Below are 14,353 nucleotides of genomic sequence, written 5' to 3'. Positions count from 1 at the left end.
TCGTCATGGAGCATGGGTTTTTTAAAATCTCAGCATAGAAGGAGAATTCAACTAGCACGGATGTGGTTAAGAGCATTGCACTGGCTCCCCATTAAAGAGAGAGTCAAATTTAAATCTTTGTGCATTGCACATCAGGCCTATTGGAAATCAGGTCCAGAGATCAGCCACTCCTTGGTATCGCCATATAAACCTACCAAAGCCCTCCGTTCTTCACATGCCTTCCTAGCTCAAGTCCCGAGGATTCACAGAGCGAGGGCTGGAGGCCGATCCTTTGCTTACAAAGCCCCGAAAATATGGAATACCTTACCGCTTCATCTTGGAGCAGACTCCAACCTGCTGAGTTTTCGCAAGCAGCTTAAAACATTTCTTTTCAATCAACAGGGTTCCCCTACATCTCTTCTTTTTCTTCTCAGAGCGCTGATGGTAGTTTTTAGCGCCTGGACGCCTCAGGGCAGCTGTTAGCGCTTAATAAAAACTGTTTTCATTTCATTTCATTTAACCCTCCTGTTAGGACCTAGCTTGGCAGTTCAGGCTGCACTGTTCGCATGAGGTGCAGGGTCAAGGCTGATTTGCATATGGCTGGGTCCAAACTGGGCTGGCGCGGTGAGCTAAAGAACGATGATTAAACGCAGATCTTAGTGACTGGGGTGAATGTTTGCATTGTTCAGCATTCTGTCCATAATTTGTTTCTTTAGCTTTATCCGCAGGCATTCATGTTTGGAAGAGATCTTGCTTCAACATATGTCTGGTTACAAATGTATTTGAATTATTTGCCACTCATAAAATGTGTCTGATTTAGCTCTTCAATTTAAAAATAGTTAAATGTGACTGTTGTTTGCCGCTTGATCTTGTTTTTTTGTTTTGTTTTTTAACGTTGTCTGCTCTCATTTTTTCTCTTGTAGGGCGGAAGGTGAAACATGTGTGGAGTTCAAGGCAATGCTAATTGCTGTAGGAATCCACCTCCTCCTTCTCATGTTTGAAGTTCTGGTCTGTGATAGGATTGAGAGAGGAAACCATTTCTGGCTTCTTGTGTTTATGCCTCTGTTTTTTGTATCTCCTGTTTCTGTTGCTGCTTGTGTCTGGGGCTTTCGACATGACCGGTCTTTGGAGGTGAGTTATCTTCGGATCTATGTGTTCATCACATTGCACTATTTAGAACAAAAACATTTAAAACGTAACCCCTTGGCCGCGGCGGTAATTCCTCCGCGGCGCTAGGGGAGAGGGGGGCCGCGCGGCGCCATCATGCTCGTGACGGAACCACTCCATCACGAGCTGGGGTGGCGCTGTGCTTGTGACGGAATGGTTCAGTCACAGCCCCGCCCGCCTAATAGAACCCTCAGCGCAGGCGCGGCGGCCAGGCCGTGACGGAACCATTCCGTCACCAGCACAGCACCACCGTGGCTCGTGACGGAATGGTTCCGTCACGAGCATGCAAGGGGTTAAAACGGCCTTTGTTTACAAAATTTCCTTCATTTGTCACAGTAGCACTACTTTGATTTGATGCAAGCCTTGCATTTTAAATTCTAGTAGAAGTGAAAAGGGTAGTTTATTTTTTAAACCTGGTACTTCCTTCTAAACTTATGAGAAATCTAGACGATGCTTACATCTCTTCTGATACATTTGGCAATCTCTTTCTCTTCAAGTAAATATGTTGTGATCTTTCTTTGCTTTTTTTTTTACGTCCAGCACCCCACTAATATATTTTGGCGTACATAAGCCCACCATCAAAATGTACATGTTTGATCACATAACTATAATTGATAATGATCGGGATTGTTATTTACAGTTTAAAGATATTTCTTAGTCTAAAGCGATGACATCATTAAAACGCTGGTGCAAAAAATGAGGGCTTTTTGACAAAAAAAAGAATAACTTCTGTATCAAAACAATGTGATCAGGGTAGTAAACGTAGTGAGAATCAATTTGGGAGTGTAAATCTAGAGGCACTTTGGAGAGACAAAGACTGACAATGCTTACTATCCTCTGTGAAGGAGCTCAATAGCATGGTAAAGACAATAGTCTTTTGCCGTTTTGGACATTATTTGGTACTTGGTGTACCTGCTCAACCGATGTATGTCCTTATCACTCCAAACATGTTGCATGAAGAGATGGGGTACAGAGAGAAAAGGAAAGCAGAGAAAGAATAGCATTCACAAAAGTGGAAAGTTTTGAGATTTTTTTCTGAATGCAAGTATACACTTTTTCTTATTTTATATTATTATTTCTGCATTTACACCACATGTGATATATCTGTAAAACTGTGCGATTTGAATGTCATCTTAAATGGGGACTCATTTGATGACAGCTGCTTCTGATTTTGCTAGCATAGGATATTGTGAAACATATGTTAAATTGATATGATGGCATCAGTCACAAATCAATATGAAAAGACATGTTTTTGAAAAAAGTGCATTCATCGTACAATTTTGATAGTCGATGTGTGGTGTCTCATGATTGGTGGATGACCAAGTATTCCTCTTGGCGTGGATCCAGATTTATTTTTAGGTATTGGAATGAACCAGATTTTCTCACAAGTTCTTCTTCTTCTTTTTTTTTTTTTTTATTGATTGATTTTTGTAGGGCCTCCAGCCCCCTTAGGATGTGCCAGTTGCCTTCTTGTTGTTGGTCTTCTCAATCATGACAACCTACTAAACCTCCTGAAGCACAGAATGGGGCTATCAGGGCCAGTCCTAAAATGGTTCACCTCTTTCTTGCATAATAGATCACAAAAATTCAAGGCTAAGCAATCCTTACCAATCCTGTCCTAGTTTCCTTTGGGAGTTCCACAAGGATCTTCCCTTTCTCCTATCTCTTAAACGTATTCATGGAACCACTCACCGACATCTTCAGCTCCTCTAATGTTCATTATCACATGTACGCGGACGATACACAAATCTACCTAAAAATCCACTCACCAGAAGACATCAAATCGATCAACGTAACGCTTCTAAAATCCCAGACCTGGTTAGCTGAAAACCATCTGAAACTAAACACCATCAAAACAGAAAACCTCCTCATCGCTCCCCCAATCATTTGACCATCGTCTGTGTCTGGCCGAAACACCTCACAGCACTCAACTGCCAACCTCTTATCATTGACTCCGCTAAATCACTGGGAGTTACCCTCAACAAAAACGTTAACATACATAAACACATCCGCAACGCAAAAAAAGGAACAACTTATCAAATGAATATCCTAAGAACACTCAAACCTTTCCTCCCCTCAAATGACCTCAAACTTGCTGTTCAAGCTCTAGTACTCCCCCAAATTGACTATGGGAGTGCTACCCTTTGCGGGCTCTTCAGATCGACGACAGTCCCCCTAAGAGCCTCAATCAACTCAGCTGCTATACTCCTCACTGGCTCCAAAAGAAACTGCCATATCTCCCCAGACTTAAGAGCCCTCAATTGGTTACGTTATGAAGCTAGAGTTCAACTGAAAATCGCATGCATGACACACAAGGCTATTCACCACAATTCACTGAGCTACCTGGCACGGAAACCGGTACTATCTTGTGGCAATAGATACTCCAGAAGCGCTAATAACTTTCCACTAAAACCACAACGATTTTCTAAGAAGAAACCATTCAATCAGGCCTTCTCTGGGATTGCCCCAAGAATTTGGAATGCACTACCTCCTGAAACCAGACGGAATCCATCCACTCTGTCGTTCAAAAAAGAAGTGAAAGCTGTTCTCCTGTCCAAGTTCACATGAACTATGTTAACATGCTGTGATTCTTTGTATGATGTGCTTGGATCAAAACTATTTTTAGGTTCTGTCTGTAACTAGCGCTCAAATACCCACAGGGGGTCTTGTCCGCGCTATATAAAACCTTCAAAATAAATAAGATAGCGCCTATGTTATCTGGAAGGTCTGAGAGCTGTTTGTCCAAGTCCCTCCAGAACTCTGTAGCAGTGTCATTTCGAGCATAGATGTTTGCAATGAAGAACTCCAGATCTCTTCTTTATTTCAGCATAGAGATGAGCCATCTGCCCGATTGGTCACCTGTATGTTTTATGACTAAGATATTCCATTTTTTTAATATTCAATTAAAAAAATTATTTTATTTTATATTGGTCTTATCACCCCTTTTTAGGTCTCGCGCCTAGCGGTGCAGTGCGAGACATTTAGTAGCTAAAAATGGGGTTTCAGAGTGCCCTAGGAATCGCACACGCTTGTGCGTGTGCTTTTCCTTTTGTGTCCCGCTATTGGCCTTAGCGTGCATGTTTTTCACTAAGACGGCACACAATAGGCCAAAGGCGCATTGCTCCGCCCATGGCCTATTGGTGTCTATTACGCGCACTAAAGGCCATGTGGTTTAAATTATCGTGCCCAGACACGGGCGCGATAATTGAAAGCACATGTCTCGCTGTGGTTCGCACCACTCGCGGGCTTCTGTTTTTTTTTTGGGATCCATTTCACAGGGAAAAGTGGTGCAGTAGAGCGAGCCATATTAAAAGACTCTGTTCAAGTTTGAAGGTAGTGACAGTAAATGTGAGTGGGGTGACTTCTGAGAGGGAGTGTGGGCAATTTAGTATGTCATGCATAGCTCGACGCCTCGCCACGGGTAGTAAGTGCTATGTAAATGCAATTAAAACTGTGAGTGCAGCTGGAAGTGTGCGTCTCTGGAAGTGTGCAACGCACCGGTTCCTATTGTTTGATCTTTTTTTAGGAGATGCGTTGCCTTCTGTGTTTTTTTGCCTCCTATTCAATTGGTCTCGGACACTTCATTAGCCCGAATGTGCCTCATCTACTTTCTTGCTGGCGAGCTTTCTGTTCTCTGATTCTTAACACCTCCTTCTCTGTCCTCACAGTGAGGCGCTGTGCTACAGGCGGGGTGGACCGGAGCAGAAGCCTTTTACCAATGTAAATCAGTGACCATCAGATATGCAGCTGGCCATAGACCTTATACTCGGGTGACTAGTGCTCCTGACAACAATGAGAATAGCAACGATGATAACAATGGGACTAGTGCCCATGACAACAACGAGAATACCACTGATGATAACAATGGGATTAGTGCAGATGCCGACAATGAGAAAAGCACTGATGATAAAAATGGGACTAGTGCTGATGCCAACAATGATAGTAGCACTGATAATCATGGGACTAGTGCCCATGACGACAATGAGAATAGCGCTGATGATACCAATGGGACTAGTGCCCATGACAATAGCACTGATGATACCAATGGGACTAGTGGTCCTGACAACAATTAAAATAGCACTGATGATACCAATGGGTCTAGTGCAAATGCCAACAATGAGAATAGCGCTGATGATAACAATGGGACTAGTGCCATGCCAACAATGAGAATAGCACTGATGATAACAACGGGACTAGTGCTGATGCCAACAATGAGAATACCACAGATGATACCAATGGGTCTAGTGCCGATGCCAACAATGAGAATAGCACTGATGATGCCAATGGGACTATTGCTCATGACATCAATCAGAATAGCACTGATAACAATGACTATAGCTCTGATGATAACAGTGGGACTAGTGCTAACGAGAACATTAAGAATAGCGCTGATGACAACAATGCGACTAGTGCTGATTACAACACTAATGGAACAGCGAAGATAGTGCTGATGATAACAACGAGACTTGTGCCGATGACAACTGCCGATGACAACAAGACTAGTGCCGATGACAACAATAAGAATAGCGCTGATGATAACAACGAGACTAGTGCCGATGACAACAATAAGAATAGCGCTGATAACAGGACTAGTGCAGATGGCAAAACTGCATGATTAAGAGTCTGTTACTCAGGGTCCGCACTGCTCATTCATAGGAGACACTGTTCTAGACTCACATACCTCTCATCAGTGTGCACATTGGTCTTTAACCATATTCCTCTGACTGATTCTAGCACATAATCACAGGTTAATATGTTCCTTGTTTATTTAAATTATCACTCCACTTAAAAAATATAACTAACAAACATTGGCATTTACAATGTCAATAGCTCCAACTCCAACACATGCAAGACCTATTGCATTGCAAATGCTTGTTGTTTTGTTGGGCTGGGGAGAGGCCAATATTTGCAACCCATAAACTATAGAATTTCCCACAGTGATTAATTTTTAGGTGTGTCTCGTTTAAGAGGATGATGTCCCCCTTCAGTTTGTTACACTAATCAAACACTACTTTACGTTTAACAGGTTGGGTAAGCCTCTTTCTGCCTAGTGATGTTAATGTTACTGTTAATGTTATCGACATTTCTAAAGTGCGAACTGCTACCCGAAGGTGTCCTGGTGCTGCATGAAGTCCTACAAGAGTCCTGAGCGAAAGGGTAAAAACCAAAACCTGAGACTATACAGTAAAGAGCCAAGTCTTCAAAGCCTTTATAAAGGCAAGCAGGCTTGGCAAGGCTCTAAGATGCAGCGAGAGGCCATTCTATTCCTTGGCTGCACCAACCCCAAAACATCTTCCACTCCAATTGGCTTTTTTAACAAAAGGCACCAACACCAGTTTAGCTTCTGAAGAGCGTAGACATCTCGTTGGTATATACCATTGGAATTGCATTTCGACATGGTTAGGCCTTGTTCTATAAAGGGCTTTATGAATTGTACACAGAGCCTTAAACTGCATCCGTTTTCGCACCGGCAACCAGGGAAGCCTTCTGATCTCAGCTGAGATGGAGGCATTTTTTGGAGTGCCATTGAGCAATCTGGCCTCTGCGTTCTGTAAAAGTTTTAATTTATTCATCAGTCCTTCCTGGATATTGACATATAGACTCTTACAATAATCCAGTCTTACTCACTAAAGCAGTGATAACTAACTGATGGCTATCTTTAGGCAAAACTGGCATGATTTCCTTACAAGCTTTTAGAATGTCGGAGGTGGAAGACACCACAGCATTCAGCTGGTCCTTGAAACTAAGTTGATTGTCTATCCAGACTCCCAATTTTTGTTGCCTTTTTAACAGGAGTGGGAAGAGGACCTAGTGTGTCAGCCCACTACACCGGGGTGCAGGCAGGGGCATTCCTGTCATTTTGTTTTTTGGGGATGCTGCTAATTTTGCACGATTTTTTAATAGTCATTAATAGTCATCGAGGACGGCAGAGTGGAATGGTAAGTATGGCCACTGATTAGCGGTCTTTAAGTATGCACGGGGGCCCTGAAAATAGGAGATTTGAAGGCAGTTTGGTGGGCCTATTGCGCACAGAAGCACTGGAAACTGCATGATGGGGCGCAGAGCAGTCGAATTAAGCTGCCATTTGGCTTAGGCTCATGTCATGCCCCCTTCAGAACTTACTTTTAATATCATTGATATCAAGTAAAATTAATTATGTAGCACCGGTGGATAAAGTAAATTATCAAGGTTTTTAGGAAAACGTACAGCCCTGCGTTTGAAGGACATAGGCTTCCACCAAAAAGTGATGGGTGTCCAGTCTACCCTATTTAGTGTATTGGGCCTCTCTGCTCTGTAAAACTTCTGGTGAATGCCCTGCTTCTGCTGAACCTTAAATAAGGTCTATTTTCTAGAGCAGAATTGTACATGCCTCAAAAAAAATCTATATCTTTATGCAACTCTCACCATTACTTGTTACAAAGATCTGATGGCGCAAGTGAATCAGCAATTAGAAAGGGAAGCATGTCTTGATTAATGTCGTCATATCTATATAATGGTCTTTCCAAAGAGTAACTATGTAATGGATCATGTTGTTCAGAAAATCTGTTCTAGTATTCCTCTGGCCCTTAACGACCCAAGTTTAGACACTCCTGTATAATACCATGGTACCTGTGAAATTTGCCTGTTTTTTAAAGACTTCCAGCTATTGCCAAAAGACAAGTTGTGCTTTTTGAATAGGTAAAATACCTGCAGCCCTATATTTACCCTTCACGCGTGGTCTGTGGCAGCTGACTGACACAGACAGGAATTTCCCCTTGGTTATGCTCAATGGTATAGTTGCTTTTTCCATGGCAATGAATGCTCCCTTTCATGTGAGCGGTTATTTTGGTTGGGGTTGTCCTGCAGCAACTAACACTAGGAGCTGAGTTGATGAAAGAGGGTTCCTTAGAAGAACCGTCCTCAGAGCAAAGTTAAAATATTTTTTAAAGTTCGGGACTTGTTCCCCCCACTCCTACGTAGGTTGCCTAGAATTATGCTGAAAATACTACAAGTGATTAACGTTTTGTCTTCTATCGTAATGTAATTGTACTATTATTTTTTCTTTTTTGCAGCTCGAAATCCTGTGCTCCGTCAATATTCTACAGTTCATATTTATTGCACTCAGACTGGATAAGATCATCACCTGGCCCTGGCTTGTATGTATTTATTTTTGCCTTTTATTTAGACTCTACATTTAAGGTTTTAGCGAGATTTAAGTTCATATGTAGTGCAGGAAATGGAGGGATCCATCCGGATCCCAGGTCTGACAGTTGTTTATTGAGCCTGGTCTGGGATGGTGTCAGTGAAATCTGCTGTATTTTTCTCGGTGCCAACACCGCGACACATTCAGCAGTGCCCGAACATTGTTTGCTTTCCTCCGAGCACAAGCCTGCAGGCGACGAGGTGGCTTTCCTATTTTGAATTCCTGCTCCGCCACAAACAAAGACAGAATTCAGGGAGCCATTAGCCCTTTACTTCAGATGTGATCCTGGCTGGGAGCCATCCAGAGCCTATCACCTAGATGCCAGTGCAATGTAGGGAAACAAAGATACACAGCTTGTTATCACTTCACTTAAGAGAAACTACGATTTGGAGGCACGTTTTTGACTTTGATATATGAATGATCTGTAAGAATGTCGTATGTATTAGTCTGTATGAGTAGTTACACATATAATTTAAATAGCACTTAGTAATTTATTTTGTTTATTTAATTATTTTATAGCGCTACTCCTCCCATATAGGCTAACAGAGTGCTTTACATCACACACTCCCATTATACACTGACAATAAATCATAAAAGTGTTAATATCAGTGTAAATTATGTGCTACATATAACAATAAGGGTTACAATGTGCAGGAGACCCATATTGTCAATTCTGTTAAAAGTGCATGGTCGGGAGAAATACAAAGTCAGGTTTTAAATTGCAGCCAGAGGCTGCAGGACTGGCCAGAAGCAGTTTTTCCTGTAGTTGAAGATTATGTCTGAAGTTAAAATCTTTGACCAGGAAAACCTGTTTGGTCTAACTGAAGTTGCGCCTAAATCGCAGTCCATTATGAACTGTTGTCTCTTCATCGGGCTTCACTTTTTCTATCTACTTTTTGTCATAAAACTTTACAAATCCATGTCTCCTGTTCCTCTACACCTAGTCTGATAAACTTGGTGTCTTTTTGCACATTCGAGTTTTCTCTACTTTTCTAAATTTGTGTAGGAATTGCTTGCTGCTTGTGCTATAGCCATCAATGCGTGAACAGAGATTCTCTTAGAACTGGGTTTTGACCTAACCAGCGCAAGTTTTTTGAGTTGGCACGCGTGTGCCCCTCCCAAAATAATGAAACCATTTTGAACATTTCTCGTGTCACAGATGCAACAAAGATCGGCAGCATGCTTGGGTGTGCTTCGGAACCAAAATGTACTCAAATTTGTCAGATACATAAACCCCAACAGGATTGTTGCCCTCTCTTGTGGAGTTTTACTGCATAGAGTGGTACACACTGTCGGAATTCTTGTTTGTTCGAGACCTCCTTCCATGGGCCTCTGATTTTTTTTCTAACTTTCCTGGATATCCTTGTGCTTGTTACACTATCCTTTGCCTGCATACACCAGTCCATATTCTGTGCAAAGTCTCAGCCCCCCTCACAACTGCACAAGGTCTCTCCAATAGCTATCACTAGGGCTGTAATGCATAACAAAAGCATCTGCTTGGGTATTGACTGCTATCCCCTCATTCCCAGACCTACCACCTGCACACTCAGATCAATACCGTTGACCTTGTAAGATAGCTGTGTACCCTCCCCAGAAGTCTTGCAGCCTTGGGCCCTCCCTTAACACATGGATCAAAGGTATCCCCCCTCGATTATACCTGCAATAGCATCAATTATTAGCTCGCCTGCCCTTTCTGCAAAGTCTGGTTTTAGTATTATAAACATGATGTAAAATCTTAAGTGGAATGATTGCGACCTCCCTTCCGTATTAACATGCAACTCCCCACTCTGTCGTCAGTAACACCCTAATACTGTTCCCATTTGTCTTTTATTTATCTAGGGTTTGCAAGCAGTTATTGCGTATATTTGTGTATGATTTGTATATTTGCAAATTGCATGCGTCTAGAGAGGGGCAGCCAGAAGTCTACACTCCAAAAAGGAGTCACTTACCATATCTGACATCTATATGGCATATCTAGCCACTGAATATTGCACCTGTAGGTATTTAAAACTTTAGGACACTGCTGCTCGTGCTGGGACATTGCTCTTCTGTCTGCCACGAGGGAAGGTTCTTGCTGAATAGCAAATGTTAGTTTGTTAACCAACCACCAGCTGAGCACCCCAATAATATAACTTGAGACTCGGGAGGGCAATGCCCACATCGTATGGACCACACATTAAGGTAGGCAAAACAATTCTAGGTGGATCACCATCACATAGCATTGACCTAGTGATTGTGTTCCCAGTTTTAAAGGAATTTGTCTGGAGCCTCTTGTGGTATATTTTGTAGAACATACAGGAATTTAGTTTATTTATTTTTATAATTTATATAATGATGCCCCCCCCCCAATCGGGGAAAATAGTAGCTTTCTCCAGTGGGCCACATCTGCCTTATATTGAAAGAGAATACAATACATTCATTGGAATCCTTAATTATCAATATTCCCAGGTCTCTAAATCCTAAGCTAGACCACTGCAGCGGACACTCCCAGTCCGTCAGGGGGCACTATCCAGTGGGTGAGTATGCCACTGATTTGTTCCGATTGGTGTTTATACCTGCATATCTCGCACATATATTTTGTATTGCTAATACCCTTGGGATGGAGTGCATAGGGTAAGCTAGGTCAACAGAATGTCTTTTCATCCTGAGTCCCAGCAAATACCCCTCAATAATGCGTCTTGCCTCGTCCATTTGGCCAGTGGATATACTGTGAGGGCAAACAACAAGAGGGACAGTGACCAGCCCTGTTTGGCAGTAGTGTGCCATTAACTCACACCCTTGGCAGAGATTTGGTATACAACAGTTGGGCTCCAAATTCAGGGCCAGAGCCCATTTTCTGAAGGACTGCCATTAAGTATGGCCATTCAAGTGAGTCAAATGCCTTTACAACATAAAGTGAAAATATTACTGCTGGCTCTCCTAGATTCTCACATCTGTCCAGTACACTGTATAAGCAGCGAAGATTGTGGCAAGTGGACCCACACAAAATAAACCCTGAATGATCCATAGCGATGAGGTGTTAAGTTACACAATATTGGCAGATGGCTAATGCTTTAGTAAGGTTATGGCCTCCGCGACCATGACTACGACCACTTCTAGTTTTTGGTCTAGGCTAACCCTTTCCTCCTTCGTTAAGGAAAGAAAGCGGATATCATCCACAAATCTCTTCACTTCTTCCTTGGTATATTTTCACCTAGGCTGGGATAATAGTTGTAGATAGTGCAGACTTTTGCAACCTATTTCAGGTGTGACTTTTGCCATATGTCCTGCAGTGGATTTAATCACCCGCCTCTGTTCCTCCTCTTGGCGGGCCAGCCACACATGCAGTTTACCTGTCTTATTGCCCACCTCGGAAAGACACTGTTGGGAGGCATGGAGGAGTTTTCTTGCCTTGTCTTCCAGTGTCTCTATATTCTTCCCTGGCCAGTGCGATGCAGTGTGCCAAACCAGGTACTGAATTAATCAGTCAGTCCCACTCCCACTCTGTCAGGCACCGTTCTAATTCTCCCATAAGTCTTACATTTTCCAGATCTCTTGGATATTAACTTGCCCCATATTACCATTTTACATGCTTCTCAGAGTTCTATCTCAGATTTTACTAATTTAGTATACTCCCCATAATAGCCATTGTATGTCTGTAACGCGTATTTCTTCGTGTCCCAGTCTCTAATACCCCATGGGTCCAGTCTCCAGGTAGGCCTGTGGGGGGTTGTTTCAGTCTTCAGTCTAGTACATAATGGGGAGTGCTCCAAGAGTCCTTGTAGTAGGTAGTATGTGTCCATAATTATTTCCTTGTGTCTGAGGCACCCAGTATGTAATGCAGTCTCTAGCACAAGTTAATGCTGCTGGGGACATTTGACTGTTGTTTCATCAGGGTGTACCTCCCTTCATAGATCTGTCAGTCCTATGGCCTAAACAAAGTCTCCCAACCTATTGTCCAACCACCGTTGGTTGTTGTATATTCTTATCCTGTCTAGTTCTGAATGCATAGTTTAGGTCTCGCTCATTAATCAGTAATGCATCCATTGCCTGTATGATCCATTTCCCCATTTTCTCCAACGCTTCTGACTGCAAGCCTGTGGATACATACCAAGACACCACCATAACTCTCTCACTGTTCCGCTTTCTCAGTATCTCTACTTAGCAGCCCTCTGCGTCCGTCCATGTTTCCAGAATTTACATCGGGAGTGAATTTTGAGACCAAAATACCCACTCCATTTGAACCCAATGTAAACCCAGAATGGGTCAAAACGTTGTACCTACCCTGTCCAAGAAAATCAGCTATTACTAATTAGGTTGGTCTCTTGCAGCAGTATTTGATCAAGATCATGTCTATTTAAAAATGTTCAGACCACCCCTTTCTTTAAATTGTACCCCAGACCATTAACATTCCATGTCAAAATTTTGAGGCCTAGTGCCCTACGCCCATCTTCTTTTGACATAGCCATGAATGGCTTCTCTGCTGTCTCGACCTGGATGCCCTTTTATCACTGCCTATCCTTCCCAACTCCAAGACGCCATTACAAACTCCCCTTGCCTCCCAACTACCACCCTCCTTACAGCCTCTTGCTGCAGGCGCTGAACTGCACACCATCCTAACACGAGAGGGGTATGTCCGACCCCCACCCAATGAATAACATCCAACTTATCTGATAGTAGTGTATAACACTAAAACTATTCCCTCTTGTGGGAGAGTTTAAGGTGGGGTCTAATGAGCTCCAAATTGTGTTGCCACCCACCTACAGCTATTCAACCCAGATAGATGTCCAGATCAATAGTTGAATATGATGTTCTTGCCTTCACCCGCCTAAGTTTTAATAGTGATTTAGCCGAATCTTGATTCAGTGTTATGGTCCCATGTTGCCTACCACGGTCTACCAGCTGCCAGCCCCAACGTTACCTGGGAGAGGTGAAGAGCCCAAGGACCTTCCCTCCACCATGACTTTGAGTTCTGCATAAAAGAGAATCATGTATTGTAGATCTCCATACGCAGGTCCATTTTTGCCCTATCAAAGGATTGTCTCTGGGTCTGAACCACCTATTTATAATCTGTGAAAATCATGATGTTCTGATTCTCAACTGTAATAGGGCCATGTTGCTGGGCCGCCCGTAATAGTGAATCTCAGTCCCTATAGTTTAGGAGTCTTGCAATCACAGGCCTGGGTCACACACCGGGCTTTGGTGTCACTCCTGGCACTCAGTGAGGTTTTTCCACCACAAAGTGGGTAGACAAGTGGTCAGGTTGCAGAATAGTTATAAGAAGGCCCTCCATATTTTCAAAATATCTGCCCTCAGTTTTTTCTGGGAGGCCTATCACTCATACATTGTTCTGCCTGGATTTCCCATCCACATCTTTTGCCCTGTCATGCAGAAGCTGGGTGTTCTCAGTAAGCTGATGAACGTCTGTGTGAAGGAATATGCTGATGCTATGAAACAACTTCAAAGTGCACATAGCTATCTCCAATCTGGCAGACATCCTTTGAAGGTCATTACATAGGAGATTGATATTGAGAGCCATGGTATAAATGTTATGCTCCAGGGCCGATCTGGTCTACTTGACTGCTTACATCTATTCTCTCAGAGACCGATCATGGCCACCCTTATCTGTGGAAGGTGGATCATCACTCATTCCTGGACGTTTTCCTCCAATTTGTTGACCACTGTTGTCTTGGGACCTCATCACGGACCATCTTGTTATTAATAGATGGGGAAGAGGATTTCCACCTTGATCTGTCCACTGCTAGGCATATGAGCATAGGCGTGCCACGCAGCGAAGAGAGTAGCTCATTAACAGTCCAGTGCCAGCTGTCGAGGCTCGGCCTACATTGTACCCAGGAGCCACAGAAGTACGTGCATTAGGATCAAGAAGGGGCTGCCCACCCAATGTGCAACCTGCTCTTCTCACCCCGGATAGACCGTTGGGCCCCGGCATCTACTGGGCACACCCACATCCCTGGCTGTCAAACTGAGTTTACCGATAGGCCCGCTTCCAAAGTCGCTGCCAAAACCACCCCAGGTTCTCAC

The 14,353-nt window shown here is 43.2% G+C and overlaps 1 protein-coding gene across 1 annotated transcript in view; it reads left to right on the top strand.

Annotated features, from left to right (window-relative positions):
- Nucleotides 1-14,353, top strand: part of TMEM185A (transmembrane protein 185A) — a 117,632-nt gene that overhangs the window by 32,519 nt on the left and 70,760 nt on the right. The window contains exons 3-4 of the mRNA XM_086918609.1: nt 903-1,110; nt 8,199-8,282. Coding sequence (XP_086774735.1) covers nt 903-1,110; nt 8,199-8,282 — 292 coding nt within the window. The remainder of the gene's footprint in view (nt 1-902; nt 1,111-8,198; nt 8,283-14,353) is intronic.

This window comes from Lissotriton vulgaris, chromosome 4_1 (assembly GCF_964263255.1).
Source record: "Lissotriton vulgaris chromosome 4_1, aLisVul1.2, whole genome shotgun sequence".
In the NCBI taxonomy this organism is placed as follows: Eukaryota; Metazoa; Chordata; class Amphibia; order Caudata; family Salamandridae; genus Lissotriton; species Lissotriton vulgaris.
This window is presented reverse-complemented; position numbering and strand designations above follow the sequence as displayed.